This window comes from Pristis pectinata, chromosome 21, assembly GCF_009764475.1.
Source record: "Pristis pectinata isolate sPriPec2 chromosome 21, sPriPec2.1.pri, whole genome shotgun sequence".
In the NCBI taxonomy this organism is placed as follows: Eukaryota; Metazoa; Chordata; class Chondrichthyes; order Rhinopristiformes; family Pristidae; genus Pristis; species Pristis pectinata.
Window position 1 is genome coordinate 2,928,398 of NC_067425.1, and position 20,560 is coordinate 2,948,957.

The 20,560-nt window shown below is 45.8% G+C and overlaps 1 protein-coding gene across 4 annotated transcripts in view; it reads left to right on the forward strand.

Annotated features, from left to right (window-relative positions):
* The window catches only part of shpk (sedoheptulokinase), a 22,550-nt gene extending 3,966 nt beyond the window's left edge, over positions 1–18,584 (forward strand). For 3 of the 4 annotated variants that reach the window (XM_052035903.1, XM_052035904.1, XM_052035905.1), the window contains exons 2-8: positions 788–958; positions 4,115–4,256; positions 5,471–5,654; positions 11,230–11,382; positions 13,688–13,863; positions 15,841–16,041; positions 16,745–18,188. In XM_052035903.1, coding sequence (XP_051891863.1) covers positions 803–958; positions 4,115–4,256; positions 5,471–5,654; positions 11,230–11,382; positions 13,688–13,863; positions 15,841–16,041; positions 16,745–17,139 — 1,407 coding nt within the window. In that variant the 5' untranslated portion in view covers positions 788–802 and the 3' untranslated portion in view covers positions 17,140–18,188. Of the gene's footprint in view, positions 1–787; positions 959–4,114; positions 4,257–5,470; positions 5,655–11,229; positions 11,383–13,687; positions 13,864–15,840; positions 16,042–16,744; positions 18,189–18,299 lie in introns of those variants that run through there. The other variant, XM_052035906.1, reaches the window with a different exon arrangement.
* Positions 18,585–20,560: the final 1,976 nt, after the last annotated feature.

Consider the following 20,560-nt stretch of genomic DNA (forward strand, 5'->3'; position numbering starts at 1 on the left):
AGGCTGATACAATAGGGACATTTAAAGGACTCTTAAGTAGGCTCATGGATGTAAGAAAAATGGAGGGTTATGGGCTGTGTAGAAGGGAAGGGTTAGATTGCTCAAAGAGTAGGTGTTTATATAGGTCAGTTTGCCCACAATAAAGGGCCCGTACTGCGCTGTAAGGTTCTACGTTCTATCACTACAGTGTCCTGTTTGTGAATTTATTATTTTCATTATGTAACATGTACAGTGTAAAAGTTTGTTCTGCATGCCATCTGTACAGATCATTTCATTACACAGTGCATCGAGGTTGTACAGGAGAAAACAATAACGATGCAGAATAAAGTGTTACAGAGAAAGTGCAGTGCAGGCAGACAATAAGGTGCAAGGTCATAATGAGGTAGATTGTGAGGTCAAGAATCCATTTTATCGTACTAGGGTAATTTTTGGTGGATTAAACGAACAAGCTCTCTCATTATTTGAAGTGTTTTTCTCCACTACTTGAGTCATAATTTCATTTCTGCTTGCCTGCTCCCATTCTCCCTCAGACTGAGGCTGAACTAAGTTCAATTATGTCCTGTTAGTAACTCAGTAGGAACATAGTGTTGATTAGTTAGTTAATCATTGCCTAATTGTTAATCCTTGTTTCTTTTATAATTCTCACCATTTGACACTGGATGAAATAGGTGTGTACTTAATAGCAATTTTGTTTCATAAAGCTCTCAGATAGAAATGTACAAAATTGAGGACTGTTTATCCGATCTAGTTCTTCTGGTAAGTCATGGTGATGTTGATCTTTGATTAGGTGCTACAATTGAAAATGAGTACGCAAGCTCCTTCTCCCCAGTACGTGCTGGGTCTGGATATCGGGACCAGCTCAGTGAAGGTGGTGTTGTTGGAAGCTGGGAGCCGTGCTGTGATTGACAGCCAGACCCAGGAAACCAGGGCAGAGGTCAGCAGCCCAGAGGGAGAGCAGGTAAACATAACTTTCTGGATGCTGAAAGTAAAAGTTGATTCCAGATAAAGATGAAGAAACATGCATGTTAAAGCAGATTTTGCAATCTCAGAATGTTCCAAAATCTTTTCTGCCAATGAATAACTTTTGATGTGGAGCCAGTGTTGTAAAGCGGCAGCCAATTTGTGCACAGTGAGCCTTCCCAAGCCAGAGGATAGTAACTTCCAAATAATCTGTTGTATTGATGTTGATTAAATGATAAACATCAGTCATGCATTTTTAGAAATATCATCTTAAATTGGTTTATTATTGTCACATGTACCAAGGTACAGGGAAAAATATGTCTTGCATACCTTCGATACAGTTCATTTCATTACCACAGTTCAAGATAGTTCAAGGTAAAAACAACAACAGAGTGCAGAATAAAGTGTCACGGTTACAGAGAAAGTGCAGTGCAGGCAGACTATAAGGTGCCAGGTCATAACAAGGTAGATTGTGAGGTCAAGAGTCCATCTCATCGTACTAGGGAACTGTTCAAAAGTTTTATAACAGCAGGATAGAAGCTGTCCTTGAGTCTGGTGGTACGTGCTTTCAGGCTTTGTATCTTCTGCCGAAGGGATGTGGGAGAAGAGAGAATGTCCAGGGTGGGTGGGGTCTTTGATTATGTTGGCTACTTTAATGAGGCAGGGTGGTGCCATGGGATTTTAACGTTCAACAATGAGGGCCTTGCTTAAAGGCCTCTTCAGAAAGTGCAGTGCTGTCCCAGACAGGAGCATCAACCTTGATTTTGCACTCAGTTCTTTGTGGGCTTTGGTCCTGTAATCTCCGACTCAGAAAACCAGTGAGACTGGCAGCACAGCTATAGAGGTTTGCCAAAACAGGTGAGCTGGAATCCCCACCCTAGGGAAATTCTTTGCTCCCCTGTAATCGTTGGATGTTCTTCTAATCTTGGGTGATGTATCCGGGGAACGTCGCTGGACAGAGGGGGAGATATAGTGCAGTTGATCACTAGGGGTTGTGGTCACAGTCTGAACAATTTAACAGGCAGCAATTAATCAATGCTGCATGTTAGAATCAAGATCACAAAACTAGATACACATTGGAGACCGCAGCTTAACTCCTAAAAAAGGTGAAGTCGAGACTGTGAGAGACGGCTCGCGAGTTTGACATTGGTGTTCTGAGTTGGGAAATGGCTACTGGTCCTGGAGGCAGACCAGTGTGGTGACACCTGGGAAGAAGAGGGACTCAATGAACCAGGTTATATTCCCTGATACCTGTATCCGTGCTGTATTGCTCTATGACGTGACAACAACAAAATTTACACACTTTACAACAACGGGCCACAGATGGTCATTAAAGAAACAATTGTGCTGACTGGGCATCAGGCATTTACTTCAACGGTGCTTTCAAACAACAGCATCGACTCGTGTGGGCTGCGTACTACAACACCAACCTCCAATAAGCACGGTAGTGTAGCGGTTAGCGTAACGCTTTACTGCACCAGAGACCTGGGTTCAATTCCAGCCACTGTCTGTAAGGAGTTTGTATGTTCTCCCCGTGTCTGCGTGGGTTTCCTCCGGGTGCTCCGGTTTCCTCCCACATTCCAAAGACGTACGGGTTAGGAAGTTGTGGGCATGCTATGTTGGTGCCGGAAGCGTGGCGACACTTGTGGGCTGCCCCCAGAACACTACGCAAAAGATGCATTTCACTGTGTGCTTCGGTGTACATGTGACTAATAAAGATATCTTATCATAGATGGTTAACGGAGAAAAGGTGGGTAAATGCAAGATGGCAGAAAGGCCTCTTAGTAGCATCCTGAGAGCTTGCCTTGGAATTGGCCCTCTCCCGGCTCCAATGGGTAACGCACACAGGACATAGAACAGTACAGCACAGGAACAGGCCTTTCGGCCCGCAATGTCTGTGCCAACAATGATGCCAAATTAAACCAATCCCATCTGCCTGCACATGATCCATATCCCTCCATTCCCTGCCTGTTCATGTGTCTGTCTAAATGTCTCTGAAACGGTCTGCTTCCACCACCATCCCTGGCAGTGCGTTCCAGGCACCCACCACTGTCTGTGTAAACAAAAAAACTTACCCCGCACATCTCCTTAAAGTTTGCCCCCTCTCACCTTAAATGGATGTCCTCTAGTATTTGGCATTTCTACCCTGGGATAAAGACTCGACTTCCTACCCTATCTATGCCTCTCATTCTATAAACCTCTATCAGGTCTCCCTTCAGCCTCCAATGCTCCAGAGAAAACAATCACAGTTTGTCCAGCCTCTCCTTATAGCTAAAACTCTCCAATCCAGGCAGCATCCTGGTAAACCTCTTCTGCACCCTCTCCAAAGCTTCCATGTCCTTCCCGTAATGGAGTGACTAGAACTGGCAATCAGAAGTTTACATCGTGACCCAAAGGGCCTGTTCCTGTGCTGTACTGTTTTAACTGCTCACAGTACTCCAAATGCAGCATAAAAGTTTTTACAGCTGCAGCATGACTTCCTGACTCTGATACTCAGTGCCCTGACTGATGAAGACAAGCATGCCGTATGCCGTCTTTACCACCCTATCTACATGCGTAGTCACTTTCAGGGAGCTATGGACTTGGACCCCAAGATCCTTCTGTACATCAGTGCTCCTACGGGTCCTGCCATTAACTGTATCCTTTCCCGTTACATTTGACCTCCCAAAGTGCAACACCTCACACTTGCCTGGATTAAGCTCCATCTGCCATTTCTCTGCCCACATCTGCAACTGATCTATATCCTGCCATATCTTTTGACAACTTTTTTCACCATCCGCAACTCTACCAATTTGCCCATCTATGTTTTTGTCCAAATCATTTATGTATGTATCTATGTATGTGTGTGTATATCACAAATAACAGAGGTCCCAGCGCTGAACCCTGCAGAACACCACGGGTCACAGACCTCCAGTCAGAATAACACCCCTCCACCACTACCCTCTTGTCTTCTACGGCCAAGCCAATTCTGAATCCAATCTACCAAGTCACCATGGATCCCATACATTTAATTTACTGGATCAGCCTACCAGAGCATCCTGTGCTAAATCACAGGTCATTAAAATGTGTATTGTGAGGAAAGAACGGGTGGAACTGGGAAAGAGTGAGAGAGAGACGAAGTGTGGCCACTGCTTCATCCTAATTGTCATTCCAGGCCCGGGAGCAGGATGTTGGTAAGATCGTGTCTGCCCTTCACCGCTGTGTTACAGCACTGCCCAGAGAACGTCTCCGTAGAGTGGGAAGGATTGGAGTGTCGGGACAGATGCACGGAGTTGTGCTATGGAAAAGCAAGGAAGGTAACTCCAAGAAGGCAGTGGAGTGTATCCCTGCCCAGTGCTCACCGAGACCTAGGGTGGAGGTAGATCGCAGTTAGAATCCCAGTTAAACCTGATCTCCAGTTTATTCTGCAGGAATTTCACACAAACAATTGAAACCATCCATTTTATCCTTTTATAAATTGCTTCCAATTCTTTTGTATCAATGCTCATTATTTAAAATTAGAAGAAAGAAAAACTTGCACTTCCCCAGTACTTTAAACAAATCGAGATGTTCCAAATCCTTTACAGTCACTGTTGTATCGTGTGAAATGCAGCAGCGAGATACAGTAAGGACCCACGGAGTGGTTGAGAGTAGATCATCAGTCCCTGACTGGATCATCAGACTTCTGAGTGTTGGTTGAAATATTGGTCAGGACCCCCCCCAATAATGGCATTGAATCATTTGCTTCCGTGAGAAAGTAGATGGGCCTCGTTCTGATGTCTCACTGCTTCAGGGCGGCCCTCTGTGTGTGCAGCACTCGCACATTGCTGCTCCTCTGAGTGTGTTGTACTCCCTCAGCATTGTCCCTACAGCAGTGTAGCACTTCCTCTGTATGTAGTGAAATATCAGCCTGGATCTCGTGCGCGAGTTTCTGAACTGTCACTTAGAGGCATTAAATAAGGCCAACATCCACATTTAGAAACCAGCACACAGAAAGAGACTGTTCAGGCTGGGCAGTCTGTGTTGGCGTCCCTACTCCACTGTTCCAATAAACCTCTTTTACCCGCACACAAAAAAACAAATTGCTGGAAGAACTCAGCGGATCAAGCAACATCTGTGGAGGCAAAGAGATGGTCAACCTTTCAGGTCATGATCCAGCCTGAGCCCCAATGCAGGGTCTTGACCTGAAATGTCGACCATCCCGCTGCCTGACCCACTGAGTTTCTCCAGCAGTTTGTTTTCTCATTCCAGATTCCATAGGTCTCTTGTGTCTCTTTTATACAACCCCCTTTGTATCATTTGCTTAAACACTGATGTTCTGTAGTGCCATTACTAACTCCAGTACTGCTTCCAGCAGCTTCACAGCGATCTGTAACAGCTTTCCCCACTCTCTCTTGCATTCACTCTTCAGGGTTTGTTGCCTAGTCTGAGATCCCAAAATCACAAAGTGATCGGTTTCCATCGACTTTGTCCTGTGGCTTCATAGTTGTAAATCACTGCATCAAACAGCCTCTTGATCTGCCCTTTTCAGGATGCAAGTGGCAGAGGACTGATGCAGGCTTCACCTTCCAGCCTGTGGAGACAAGTCACCTGGTCACGTGGCAAGATGGTCGGTGCCACCGCGAATTCCTCGCCTCCCTCCCGCAGCCCGACTCCCACCTCAGACTTGCCTCTGGCTTTGGCTGTGCCACCATTTACTGGTACATGAGAAACAGGTAGTTCACTCTAAACTTCGCTTTAGAACAAAGGTTTACCAGCTTTTATGAAGCAAAAAGTTTCTTTTTCCTGAAATTTAGGTCAGGTTAAAGAGAGAAACTTGCATTTCTGTAGTGCCTTTCACCGGCTCTGGACTTCCCAAACTGCTTCTCAGGCAAAGAGGTACTTCTGAAGTGTAGCTCCTATTGTCCTGCAGGAAACATGGCAGCCACTTTGTGTACAGTAAGCTCCCACAAACCGCAACGTGATCCTGCCTGAATAATCTGCTCTTGGTGATGTAGGTTGAGTGATAAACGTTGACCCGGACACCAGGGAGATCATTTCAAACAATGTGACAAAGGATCTTGCCTGTCCACCTCAGTGTGGGCTCTGGCTCGGAAGACTCCACCCCTAGAAGGGTAACACTGCCTCTGTTCTGCATTGGGGGTGTCGGTATAGATTTTTGTGTGCTCGAGCCTCTGGAATGAACTCAGAGGCCAACTGAGCCACATCTTGTATAAAGCAAAATAAGATGGGAGCTGAAGAATGCAATAGACCAGACCTCCACCTATTGCCCTTTACAACCTGATGAGAAATGCCTCAAGAGGTACTTTGACCTGTATTTCCTGGAAGGTTGAGTGGTGATACAATCAAAGTTTTCAAGGTATCAAGCAGAACTGATAGGGGAGTTGGTCAGAAACAATTTCCGTTGATTAGAGAACCTGGTTTAGGGGACACAGTCCGTAAGTTAAAGGCAGGCGTTGTGTTGGGAAACACTTCTGCATGAAGATGATTAGTTTTGAACTCTCTTCTGCAAATAACAATTGATGGTTGGTAATTTATCAGAGATACTTTAGCAAAAAAGTCTAAGGGAAAAGGCAATGAATATAGAAAATGGTCCTATTGCAGGCAAATTGGATTAGTATAGATGGGCAAAAGGGTTGGCGTGGATATGGTGGGCCGAAGGGCCTGGTTCTGTGCTGTACAAATCTGACTCTATAAAAGAATATGGTGTCTGGTCACAGGTTAGTCACGACGTTAAATCACAGAGCTGGCTCAAGGGCATGCATGGCCTTCCTTCCTTTGTGTACACATTCCTTTGAGGCCAATAGCTGCCTTATAGTAAGTGTTCTCGCTGTTCATTAATGAGTGAACGCAGCAACTAATATGTGCACTATGAAGTCCTGTAGACAACCGTTGAGACAAACGATTAGTTAATCTGCAAATGTTGGTGTTGGTTAAGGGATGAATGCCTTATGTCATCCTTTGGACGGCCCAGTGTTTACCCTCCATCTCATTCACTCATTATTTCATCCCCTGCTCCCTTGCCTCATATTCCCCCCCCCCCCCCCCCCCAATCTACTCTCAGTTGTTGATTGTTCCTGAATCCCAGAGCCTCGTAGCTCCCATTGTAGGGAAGACTCACTTTCCTGGTGCACACAATTAGTTGGAGAAATGTTGTGGCCAACACAGCAGAGCTGTTCTTCCTCTGGCTGTACTGCCCTGGGAGCTGACGAGCTGGAGCCTGCAATGGAGCTTGACCCCACGATTTTTTGGTTGAAGTGTTAGGGCTGCCGGTGAGCCAAGCATTGGAGTCTTAGTGGGTGATATATTAGAAATGGTAGATTTACACTCAATGTTTGTCTTATCTTGAACTTAATAGGTCTTATTTTGGTTCTCCTGAGTTTTAATTGGGTTTTGTGAATTTATTACGGATATTGCTTTGAATCAAATGGCTGAGAAGTTCTATCATGTTGCACAGCATGTTTAGATTCCACTTAATAGATTTGATAAACCTGACCACTAAAGAGTCAGAGTGCCTTCCCTGAATCTTATCAAGGTAGTCAAATAATGAAAAGGAGAGAATGCTGGAAATGCTTAAAGTCCAGTTTATTGTCATCTGCACAAGTCCATGTGTGCACAGGGGCAATGAAAAACACAGCAGCATCACAGGCACAGCATCAGATACATAATATTCACAAGAAAAAACATAAATTAAACATGAAGAATACACAACTATGCAAGAAAGAACACAATTAGAACAAAAGATAGGTCCATTCTAGTGCAAAGTGGTCATGGTGTAGCTATTACTGAGTTACTGATTGGGGTTGTGCCGGTTGGTTCAAGAACCGAATGGTTGAAGGGAAGTAGCTGTTCCTGAACCTGGTGGTGTGGGACTTCAGGCTTCTGTACCTCCTGCCCGATGGGAGCTGCGAGAAGATGGCACGGCCCGGATGGTGGGGATCTTTGATGATAGATGTTGCCTTTTTGAGGCAGCGCCTCAAGGTGGAGAGGGATGTGCCCGTGATGTGTTGGGCTAAGTCCACTACCCTCTGCAGCTTCTTGCATTCCTGTGAATTCAAATTGCTGTGCCAGACCGTGATGCAACCATTCAGGATACTTTCAACAGCAGGTCAGATAGCAACTGTGGAAAGAGAACCAGCGTTAATGTTTCAAAACTGATGGAAGGTCATTGGCCTGTAATGATAACTCTCAGCATAGGTGCTGCCTGATCTGCTGAATATCTCCAGCATTCTCTGCTTTTATATTGGATTTCCAGCATCTGCAGTTTGTTGATTTTCAAAATGATTGAAAATGTCTTTTAACCCCCAGTCATGGCAGTGTTCTGGAGCAGAGGGTGCCGGACGTTCACTGGTTTCTGTGTGAAGCAGGACCTCTTGAAACCTTCCCTGCACAGTCTGGTTCCAGTGTTCAGGATCTCTCCCATTCTGGCCTCCCACCACCAGAGGGAAGAGTTTCTCTCACTCTCCCCCCTATTAAACCTTTCAGTTGTTTTGAAAATTAAAAAAAATGCAGATGCTGGAAATCAGAAACAAAAACAGAAAATGCTGAAGATTCAAACAGAATATGTGGAGAGAAACATTTAATATCTTAAGTCAAAGACCTATCACCACAAAGTTAGAACATAAGCTTGTTTTAAGTGGCAGAGAGCTGCGGGGATGGGGTGGTGGGTGCTGGAGAAAACAGAGGGGATGCCTGTGATTGGGTGAAAAGTCAAACTCGAGTTTATTGTCAGTACCTGTGTGCACAGGTGCAATGAAAAACTTACCTGCAGCAGCATCACAGGCACGCAGCATCACAGGCACACAGCATCAGATAAGCAGCATTCACAAGAAAAACATAAATTAAACAAATTATATACAATTTTTTACAAGACGGAACACAATTAGAATGAAGAAAACCTGTCCATTTTAGTGCAAAGAGAAACAAATAAAACTGCAGATGCTGGAATCTGAAACAAAAACAGAAAGAGAAACCAGTTAATATTTTGGGTCAGTGGTCCTTCCTCGGAAAGGTCACTGACCCGAAACGTTAACTGGTTTCTCCTTCCACAGATGCTGCCTCACTGGCTGAGTTCTTCCAGTATTTTTGTTTCTTCCTCTGTTAGGTTGGAGACCAAGAGGATTCAGGTGACACAAATGGTGTTGGTGCCATTTAATGGAGGGTGGTGAATACTTGTTAATCGTAGCTGATCTGTGTGGAGGAGTGTAAATGGGGAGATGGTTGAACATAGAACACTACAGCACAGTACAGGCCCTTCAGCCCACAATGTTGTGCTGACATTTTATCCTGCTCTAAGATCTATCTAACCCTTCCCTCCCACATAGCCCCCTATTTTTCTATGGAAAGAAGAAACAAAAAGCACTGGGGATGTGAAATGTAGAACAATTGCTAGAAGTACTCAGCAGGTTGGGTAGCATCTGTGGAGAGAGAAAAGCTGAGTTAAAGTTGCAAGTGAAGACCTTTCCTCAGAACTGGACAGTTCTGACGCTAACAGGAAAGCCTGATCATCTGAATTTGTTGCATTTAATATTGCCATGTAGCTTGTGGAAGGTGAGGTGCTGTTTCTCAAACTTACATCGGACTCCGTTGGTACAGGATAGGGGAGAGAGGTCAGAATGGGATGGAGAGTTAACGTGAGAGATAACTGGAAGCTCAGTGTCACCCTCGTGTATTGAATGGAGATGCTGTGCAGAGCACTCACCCAATCTGTGTTCGGTTTCTGACATAGAGGACCCCACAACGTGAGCACCAAATGTGACACATTAGGTTGGAAGAAGTGCAGGTGAAGCATTGCTTCACCTGGAAGGATATGAGGTTTCTTTATTAGTCACATATACATCGAAACACACAGTGAAAGGCACCTTTTGCGTAGAGTGTTCTGGGGGCAGCCCACAAGTGTTGCCACGCTTCCAGCGCCAACATAACATGCCCACAACTTCCTAACCCGTACATCTTTGGAATGTGGAAGGAAACCGGAGCACCCGGAGGAAACCCACGCAGACACGGGGAGAACGTGCAAACTCCTTACAGACAGCAGCCGGAATTGAACCTGGGTTGTTGGTGCTGTAATACCATTATGCTAGCCGCTACACTACCGTACCTGGATGGTGGGAAGGGAAGAGGTGAAGGGTCAGGTGTTGCACCTCCAGTGGTTGGTTGGGAAAGTGCTGTGAAAAGAGAAGAGATTGGCGGAAAGGAAATTGAAGAAGGAAGGGTCCTTTCAGATTGCCGGGGGGGGGGGGGGGGGTGGGAGGGGTCGTGTCAGGTGGTGGAATTCTTTTGGGGGAAATTATGGAGGAGGATTCATTTAATCTGTATCTTGGTGCAGTGGAAGGTGAGGACAAGGGGAAGCTTAATCTTGATCTGAGTGGGAAGAGAAGGGGAAGAGAGCAGATGTGGGCAAGTGCTCTGTTAGCTATAGTAGAGGGGGAGTCACGGACAAGGAAGCTCCAGTGTGGAAAGTCTCATCGTCAGAACGGATCCAGTGGAGATGAGGAACTGGAAGAATGGAATGAAGTCCTTGCAGGGCAGGAGGAGGTACAGTCAAGGAAGCTGGGAATTGGTGAGTTTGTAATGGATATTGGTCGCTGACCTTTCCGTGCAATGGAGAAAGAAGTTGAGAAAGGGAGGGACTTTGTGAAAGTGGGAGCATTGATTGCCCATCCTAATTGCACTTAAACATATTGGTTTACTAGGCTGTCGTTCAAACTACAAATGCTGGAACTCTGTTCGAGTTCTGTGTGAGTGCATGAAGTAGCACTAATACAGTCAAAAATCTACCAGAGAAAGAGCTGGGTTGAACTGAAACTAAGGCTGTCTGTCCCACATAACCCACAGAGAAGGGCAACACTCGGACTCATGTGAATTCTCTTAGCTACACTCAAAACATCCTTGTTTTCTCACTTTTCCAGTTCTGATTTATTAACTTCCTCTCTGCCTGCCTGCTGAGTAACTGCAGCACCTTCTGGTTTTATTTCAGATTCCCAGCATTTACAGGTTTTTGCTTTTGCACTGCCATGTGAAACAACCAAGTAAACAACTAAGTCCAAGTGCAATTGCTGTAAGGATGCAGCCTTTGCCTATGGTGTCTGCATCCCGTGAATAAATGTAAAGTTAGAACCCAGGCCCAGCTTGCTGTAAAGATCTTAAACCCCTGTTGCTTATCTTCTGTCCTTAAGAAGTTTCAAAACCTGGTAGAAGTCAAGGATTATTTTGCAGTTTAGTTTCAACATGAAGGCAATTGTCATGTTGTATGAAGGCCAATAGTAACCACATTATCCTGTTTTCCAGACACCAGTTTCTGCAGAGCTATACTGTGGCAGGGACCATCCATGACTACGTTGTTGCTGCCTTGTGTGGGCTCAAGAAACCTCTGATGTCAGCCCAGAATGCTGCCAGTTGGGGATACTTCAATACCAGATGTGGCACGTGGAATCTGCAAATGTAAGTGTGCACTGGAAAACCAAAGGTCAAACGCCATCAGCGACAAAACCTCTGCACAATTTCTGACGGGGAAGCATTCCTCTTATTCAGGAGTTGGAAGCGTGTCGCATAGCTTGTACATGAATCTTCTTGCTTGGCCTGATGCTAATGCTGGAGGATGGACAACTCTGAATGTCAGAATTGACCCATTCTGGGTCAAGCATAGGTCAGATGCAGGGTAAAGTGCTGTCTACACCTGTAGAGATACCCCCTTCCCTGTGGGCCATCTCCCTGTCTCCATTCCTCCGACTGATTCCCTGCGTGGAATTGCAAATTTTACCACTGGATTAGGAGCAGATTGGTGCTGGGTGCACTGCTTCTCAATAAAAGCTTTCAAATTTAACATAGAGAGGGTCCTCTCCAATGGGAACGATAGCCTTTTGGTTCTGTTGTTTTAACCTAGAAGCCCTGACTGGTGCCCGGTGGCATGGGTTCATGTCACAATGTAAATTGAAGTTCAGTTAATTAAATAAAATCAGGAATGAAAATCTGGGATCAGTCTCGGCAGAAGTACCATCCTGTCATAACACCTATCTGGTTCACTAATGGAAGGAAATCTTTCATCCTTGATTGGAGACCTACATATACTTGGCTTTTCCCTACCCTGCAGACTGATCTTGCAGGGTAATTGGTTCTGGAGTAATTGGGACACAAAATGCTGGAACAACTCAATGGGTCAGGCAGCATCTGGTTTCAGTACTACAACCCTTTTACTGCAAGAAAGCATGAGACATGTCTACAGAATTAACGAGCTATAGCTTCAGGTAGGTGGGGAACTAGATGAGGAAGTACCCTGCCAAATTCACCTCAAATAAGTAAATCTATCCAAGGGTGATTTTTTTTTATTTTGTATTCATTCAGGGGATCTCCTTACCCATCCCCACTTACTCCAGTAAATAAAATAAAACAAAAACTGTAAACATTGGAAATCTGAAATGAACATAGAAAATGCTGGAAAACCCAGCAGGTCAGACGGCATCTGTCCAGACTGACTTTCTCTCTTTCTCCATTCTGATGAAGAACCCCAGCACTGATGCTGTGGCCACCATTTTAGATCTGGTTATCCCAGGATGCATTAAGTGTAGCAGGTACACAAACCAAATCTGGTTTTCTCAAGAGCCTTTGGACTGGGCTAGTAAGATGTAGGATTAGTTTACTGCTTTCTTAGCTAAAGAACCTCAAACAACATTAGAATCCCTGACTTCTAAAGGCCTTTGGCCCCCCTGAATCTTCTGTCCTACGCCAGCTCCTTAGCCATGTATTCAACTTGCTATCTTCCTATTTCTGGCCTCACTGGCACTATTTCTGGCCTCGCATCCGTCACTAATTTTAAACTAACTTTAAACTCATTCAAACCAAGTGCAACATCTTCTGACATGATGAAATGAGACGGTGCATAAATACTTTTTTCATCTTTCTTTGGTCCCATTTTAAAATCCCTCCCTCCCTCAAATACCCTGCTTTGCATCCTCGGTGTCTATACCCTTGTACTGAAATGGCCTGCTAATAGCAGTTGATCTGAGAACAAATGGCCACTGATCAATGAATCTTCATAACTGGGTGTTTTAGGACAAGGATTCATAACCCTAAAATCAGAGCTGTGTGCTTCAGGAGTAAAGTTAGGAAAGGCCATTTCACAGGAGTGGTAGAAATGAACTCTCTTCCACAAGGAGCTGGGGATTCTTGTTCAATTAATCAGTTTTTGTTTTGGATAAAGGTATAAAGGGAAGTGAGCCAAAAATAAATAAGCATGCATCTCCACAGTACCTTATGAAGTCCCAAAGCACTTTAAGCCAGTGGAGCACTTTGGAAGTACTGTAGCTCAAAGAACAAGAGTTGTGATAAAGACCAGATAATTCAGCACTACTGGTTTGGGGAATATATGTCGGAGAACTCTCTGCTCCTTGAATGAGTGTTGTGGGATCTTGTACATCCAACCAGGAAGCCAACAGGGTCCCAGTTTAAAGATAGCATCTCCGCTGACCTTGATTTTTGTGCTGGGGTCTTTAGCGTGGGACCTCCTGATTCAGAGACAGACATGCTGCCAAATGAACCACAACTGGCCAGCTAGAGATTAGATTTTGTAGAATGCACCGGATGGGCTGACCGTGATGACATGACATGACATGATGGATGTCCCACCAGTTCCTTTGTCGAGCCCCTCACTGTTGCAGCTGGGTCATAACATAGTTCTTTTATGGCTGCACTGAGTTGGCCAGAATGAGAAAACATCTCAGCAACACTCAGCTACTTTTGTTCCTTCCAGATTAAAGGACTCCGGCTTTCCCACATGTTTGCTGCCTGACGTTGTGGAATCTGGTTCAATTGCTGGAAAGACAACACATGAGTGGTGTGGTGTGCCAGAGGGAACGGAGATTGGTGTGGCCCTGGGCGATTTCCAATGCTCCGTCTACTCCTGCATGACAGAGGAGACAGATGCAGGTAAGAGTGGAGCAAAAGGCTTTGCTTCATATAGTGAATACATCTTGCTTAGCCTTGTGTTCAAACACGTGGACCCTTCTAACTAAACATAAGAGAGAGAAGCAGGATTGGCCATTCAGTCCCTGTGCCAGCTCCACCATTCAAGAATATTATGGCTGTTCTTTTACTTCAGCACCACCTTCCAATACTAATCCCATGTGCTTTGCTTCCTTTAATATCCCAAAATCTTTTGTATATTCTCAGCAATTGAGCCTCCAGAGTCTTGGAACACAATACTGTGTGCAGTTGTGGTTGGCAGGCTATAGGAAGGATGTTATTAAGCTGGAAAGGGTGCAGGGAAGATTCACCAGGATGTTACAGGGACTGGAGGGCTTGAATTACACTGGATAGGCTGAGACCTTTATCTTTGGAGCATAGGAGGCTAAGGGGTGACCTTATAGAGGTACAAAAAATCATGAGGGGTGCAGGTAAGGTGAATGGTCACTGTCTTTTCCCCCAGGGTAGGGTATTTTTAAAACTAGAAGGTGAGAGGGGAAAGATTTAAAGGGGACCTGAGGGGTAACTTTTCCCACGAAGAGGGTGGTGGGTGTATGGAATGAGCTGCAAGAGAAAGTGATAGCGCTGGTTACAATTCTACATTTAAAAGACATTTGGACAGGTACATGGATAGGAAAGGTTTAGATGGATATGGGCCAAATGCGGGCAAATGGGTCTAACTCAGGTATGCACAAGATGGGCCGAAGGGCCTGTTCCCATGCTGTATAGCTCTAAGAATTCCAAGGATTCAATACCTAGAGTAAGAAGTTTCCTCTGATCTGTCTTGAATGGCCAACCCTTTATTCTGAGACTATGTTCTTGCATCTTACAGTGCTTCTGTTGTTATCTAAAAGATGATAATGTTAGAAATGAAACCAAAATTTAGTATATTCTTGTCACTGGAAGGTGTTTTATGGGGTGTCTCGTAACTCTGGTCATAAAACAGAAAGAGGCCATCGTGCCTGCACCAACTCTTTGAAGGAGCTCTCCAATTTCTCCCACTCCACTGCTCTTCCTCACCGCCCTACCAAGTTTCCCTTCCAATCCTCCAATTGCTTGTAGAAAATTCCTGTTGAATCTGCTTCCACTGCTCTATCAGACCTTGTGTTCCCAATCACAACTTTCTTCAAAAGTCAAAATCTTGTCTCCTTCTGGTTCTTTACTGATGAAACCTCCAGTGGAAATGCCTTCCCCTTGTCCTCTCTTCTCCTCCATGGTTTTAAACACTTCCTTCAAATCTCCTCTTGGCTTTCTCTGTAATAAGAACCCAGGATTCTAGATTTCCTCTCCTCTCTGGTTAAAGAAATCAGATCTCTATTCTTTGGAATAAAAACAGAAAATACCGGAAATGCTCAGCAGACCAGGCTGAAGTGGAGCCACCATTTCAAATTAAAGACCCTTCCATATTTTTTGGGAGTTTAGAAGAATGAAGGGTTATCTTATTGAAACAGATTAGATCCTGAGGGGGCCTGACAGTAGATGTTGAGATGTTTCCTTTAGTGGAAGAACCTGGAATGAGGGGATAGCTGAGGTATGTAGGAACAATTTCTTGCAGAGGGTGACGATTCTCTGGAATTGCCTTTCGTGGTGGGGGGGTTGTTGAGGCGAGATCGTTGGGGGTATTTAAAGAGGAAATAGGTAAATCTTTGAAATGGAGGTCAAGGATAAATCGCAGGGTCAGTGATAGAGGAGATGGGCTGGAATAATCCCAGAGTAAGGTGTCAGAACTGAGTCTAAGGTTTGAAGGGCCGACAATTCTCAGAACAACAAACAAACTTCTGGAGGAACTCTGTGGGTCAGTGGAGGGAAAGGTTGTCAATGTTTCAGGCTGAACGTTTTCAGACGTTTCACATCTGCAGTCTCTTGTGTCTCCAGTTCTCAGAACATATCCAGATGCTTGTTGCTACGCAGCCACCAATTAAAATCTTTCTTGCTCTCTAGTTTTGAACATCAGCACTTCTGCCCAGCTGAGCTTTGCTCTGACACGTGACTTCCAGCCACCAGATCGTCCAGACCCCACCAGCAGCATTGCATACTTCCCGTACCTGGATGGGATGTATCTGGAAGTGGCAGCTGCCCTGAATGGTGGCAACGTACTGTCCACCTTTGTTGGGATGTTGAAGCAGTGGATGCAGGAGTTCGGTAAGACACCACTTTGTGCGGGATGGTAAACCTAGGACACACCAAAACAAAACCGATGGACAATCATAAATATCTCTCCCGCCATCACCATCCTCTGTCCCAGTCCGCCTCTCCCTCCATCCACTTCCTTCCCATGTCTCCTTCCATCTCTGAACCCATCCCTGCCCCTCTCTGTCCGCACCCCTTCCCCTCTCCCCTCTGTCCCCGCCCCTCCCCACCTACATCCCTTCCCATGTCTCCCTCCATCTCTGTTGTTTAGCGTGTAAGCATACGTTTCAAGCTAGCAATGATTCCATCCGTATCCCTACAACCTCTCATCTCCATCGTCCTGCCTCGTTTCTCTTTCCTCCTGACTGTCCCGGCAGTGTCACCACTTTGGGTAGTTGATCCATCCAGCCTGACAACTGTCACTCTCCATTCCCTCGTGTTCACTCATTGAGTAGTTGGGTTTATCTGCTGCCTTTGTTGGGGTGGGGTTGGTCAGTCACACAGGTGGGATATGTTTAGAAACAAACTTCCATCATGAGAGTTCGTGGAAATCAGGCCTTTGATCATTGACTGAGTGATTCTGAAGTCTTTGCTCTAAGAATGACACAACGTAATTTGTGCCTGAATACACCTGCCCATTGTTGCTGATCCCCAGTGTTTCTTGGTGGGTTTGAGGCGGCAGAAAAGTCTGACGGGTTTTTTCTTGGCTCCACAGGACTGGAGGTGCCTGATCCTACCATCTACACCCAAACAATAAACTCTGCGTTGAGTGTTGCTGACACTGACCTTGTAGTGCAAGCCACCGTGTTTGGAGAAAGACACTTGCCCAGCAGGCTGGCTTCAGTCACCAACATCTCCCCGTCCAACCTCTCGCTGGGCCATGTGACGAGGGCACTGTGCCGTGGCATCGTTGACAACCTGCACGCCATGCTGCCATGCCAACGGCTGGCTGAGTCAGGGGTGCGGAGGATCGTGGGCAGTGGGAGTGCGCTGACCAGGAACCAGGTACTGAAGCAGGAGCTGGAGAAGGTTTTCACGCTTCCCGTTGTCTATAGGGAGACTGTCGATTCTGCAGTCGGTGTTGCTATGGTGATGCTTGACCGGAAGTAAAGGGGGAGAAGAAACTATGAAAATGTGGGAAGACAATTCAGTGTCCAGTGGGAATGTGTGTATAGCTGACTGTGGTATTTAGCTCCCTATTAAGGGAAGGTTGCACAGGGGCATCAAACCCAGCTGTCACTTGCATTGCATAGTCTGGGTATAACTGGCCACTGAAAAGGCTGAATGTAATTGCAGAGATTGGTATTGACCCAGCCCATCTTTCCCCTCAGTGATGTTGACTTGGTTTGGATGGTGAAGGCAGCCCAGAGATGTACTGGAGAGGCAACACCGTAAGTTGCTGCCTCGCTTTCTTTTAAACATTCATATGACGTGGGCATCGCACTTATTGCCCGTGAGAAGGTGGCGATGAGTTGTCCTTTTGAACAGCCGCAGTCCTTCTGGTGAAGGTGCTCCCACAGTACTGCTGGGGAGGGAGTTCCGGGATTTAGACGCAGTGCCGGTGAAGGATCAGCGATGGGTTTTCGAGTCAGGATGGTGTGTGACCTGGAGGCAAACCTGCAGGAAGAAGCAGATAGATCCAAACGGAGCCAGTGCTGCTCCCTGTGGAAATGCAAAGAAAGCAAAAGGCAGGACTAGCTTGCTAGAATTTTTACATCGACCATCTATTCACACTGCGGAGCAACATTTATTTCTATGGACCTGAACTTCTCTTCCCTTTGCAGACCCATGCAGCCATGGTCTGTGTTGTTTCCACCCCCCCCCCCCCCCCCCACAGTGTAAGTATCACACTTTCCCAGGACCAACTGCTGTCCATCTGACCTGCAGAAGTGTGCGATGGACAGCGCGGAATTCTGTGCTGATTCCTCCCAGCTCCAGCTGTCCTGCCTCAGTTCCATGTCACTCCTCCTTCATCCAGCATCACTTCCAAAATTTGGCCATGCCACGTCTGCCACAGTCCTGCCTGAATCCTGCATCGTTCTGCTCGTGGAAGAGCAAATTGCATGTTAATTCCCATTTTCGTACTTTTGAGTCATGTATGGGGACCATAGAATCATTATTTAATTGTCTGTTTAAGGGAGAACTTACAAATAAAATGTGCCAAAAAATGTGTCAAACTTACTAAAATTTCAAAACAATTAGTGAGGGCAGAGATGTTAATCAATACATAAGGTGAGTTACATATGTGTTCATTATTTTTTTACCATGAGGTCGACCTTGTTGGCCAAGGCAGTCCTAAAGCCATTCGTCAAGGCTTGGAGCAGTGGCAGGACGTCGAATGGTGAAATGGGATCTCGTGAGTGGGCCAGAACATGGAACACTTCTGAAAGCTTTTGACAGATGGCAAGGTCCCACTCCCTATCTTGTCTATTGAAGCTGTCAAAGTTTTTCTGAGTACCTGGTACTCAGAATATTTAAGGACAAAGTAAGCAATTAAAATACTTTAAGTTAAAGTATTAAAAACATTTTAAAAAATGAAATCACCTAAAACCATTAAGCCTAACACAAGTGTCCTTTGTAGCTGTACAATGCCCATCAAATGCATGATTTGCAGATGGCAGGAAGTCTCATGGCTTCAGGTAAAACACATGCAAGGCAACCTTCTGGTTATCCACCTCCATCCTCCCTTGGTTGATGAATTGGTGTTCATCCACACTGACCAACACTTGGAAGAAGTATTGAAATTGGCAATGGCACTGAATGCCCTCTGGGTGAGTAACTTCAATGTTCATTACCACATACTGAGCTGGCCAAGTATTGAAGGTTTGCAGCAGACGGTGAATGAATCAACACAAGAGATAAACCTACCTGACCTCATCCTCACCAACTTCTCTGTGGCAGATGCATCTGTCTAAGGCAGAGTTGGTGGAAGTGACCATTGAACAATCCTTATGGAGACAATTCCTGACTTCAGCACAAGAATTCTTCCAATGTGATGTGTGGCACTACAATTGTGCTGAACAGAACAGACTCGGAACAGATCTGGCAGCTCTAAAACTGCATCCATGAGGCACCAAGGACCATCAGAAGCAGCAGAAATGTCCACCACCAGAACCTGTGACTCAATAGCCTGGTGTAGATTTCACTCTACCATTACTATCAAACAAGTGGGATCAACCTTTGTTCAGGGGAGGAATTCAGATGGTCATATCAGGAGCAGAACCATTGCAACTAACATGAGGTGGAACGTGTGCTAAACAGCAAAAAGACAGAGCAAAGCAGCCTCACTCAACAGATCAGTTCAAAGCTCAGCAGTCCTACCAGATTTAGTGGCGATTGGTGGTGAACAGTTAAACAGCTGGCGGGAGGAGGAGGAGGCTCCAAGAACATCTCCATTAATAATGGTGAGGTCCAGCACGTGAATGCTTGAGATGAGGCTGATGCATTTGCAGCCAAAATTACCATGTGGGTGATCCACCTCGGCTCCCTCCTGAGATCCCCACCATCTCAAAACCAGTCTTCAGCCAATTAAATAGAATATAGAAAACCTACAGCACAATTCAGGCCCTTTGGCCCACAAAGCTGTGCCGAACAAGTCCCTACCTTAGAAATTACTAGGCTTACCCACAGCCCTCTATTTTTCTAAGCTCCATGTACCTATCCAAAAGTCTCTTAAAAGACCCTATCGTATTCGCCCCCACCATCATTGCCGGCAGCCCATTTCCACGCATTCACCACTCTCTGAGTAAAAAACTTACCCCTGACATCTCCTCTATACCTACTCCTCAGCACATTAAACCTGTGTCCTCTTGTGGCAACCATTTCAGCCCTGGGAAAAAGCCTCTGACTATCCACACGATCAATGCCTCTCATCATCTTATACACCTCTATCAGGTTCCCCTTCATCCTCCGTCACTCCAAGCAGAAAAGGCCGAGTTCTCTCAACCTGTTTTCATTAGGCATGCTCCCCAATCCAGGTAGCATCCTTGTAAATCTCCTCTGCACCCTTTCTATGGCTTCCACATCCTTCCTGCAGAGAGGTGACCAGAACTGAGCACAGTACTCCAAGTGGGGTCTGACCAGGGTCCTATATAGCTGCAACAATACCTCCCAAGAAATGGTTGAGAGTATTGGATACAGCGAAGGCAACGGGACCAGGCAACATCCTAACTACAGAGACACGAGACTGCAGATGCTGGAATTTGGAGCAACACTCAAGATGCTGGATGAACTCGGGGTCCAGCAGGATCTATGGGGGTGGGGGGAGAGGAAGACAAGAGACTGCAGATGTTGGACCCATCCCCTACCTGTTGCAACCTGCCCATCATCTGTCACCCTCAGTCCACCAATCACCTCTGCTTCCAATCACTCCACTCCCCTTCTGGTCATCTCCCCTCTCCACTCTCAGTCCTGATGCAGGGTTTCGACCCAAGACATTGACAATTCCCCTTCCCTCCACAGATGCTGCTCAACCCACTGAGTTCCTCCAGCAAATTGTTTGTTGCTAACAACTCTAGTACTGAAGACCAGC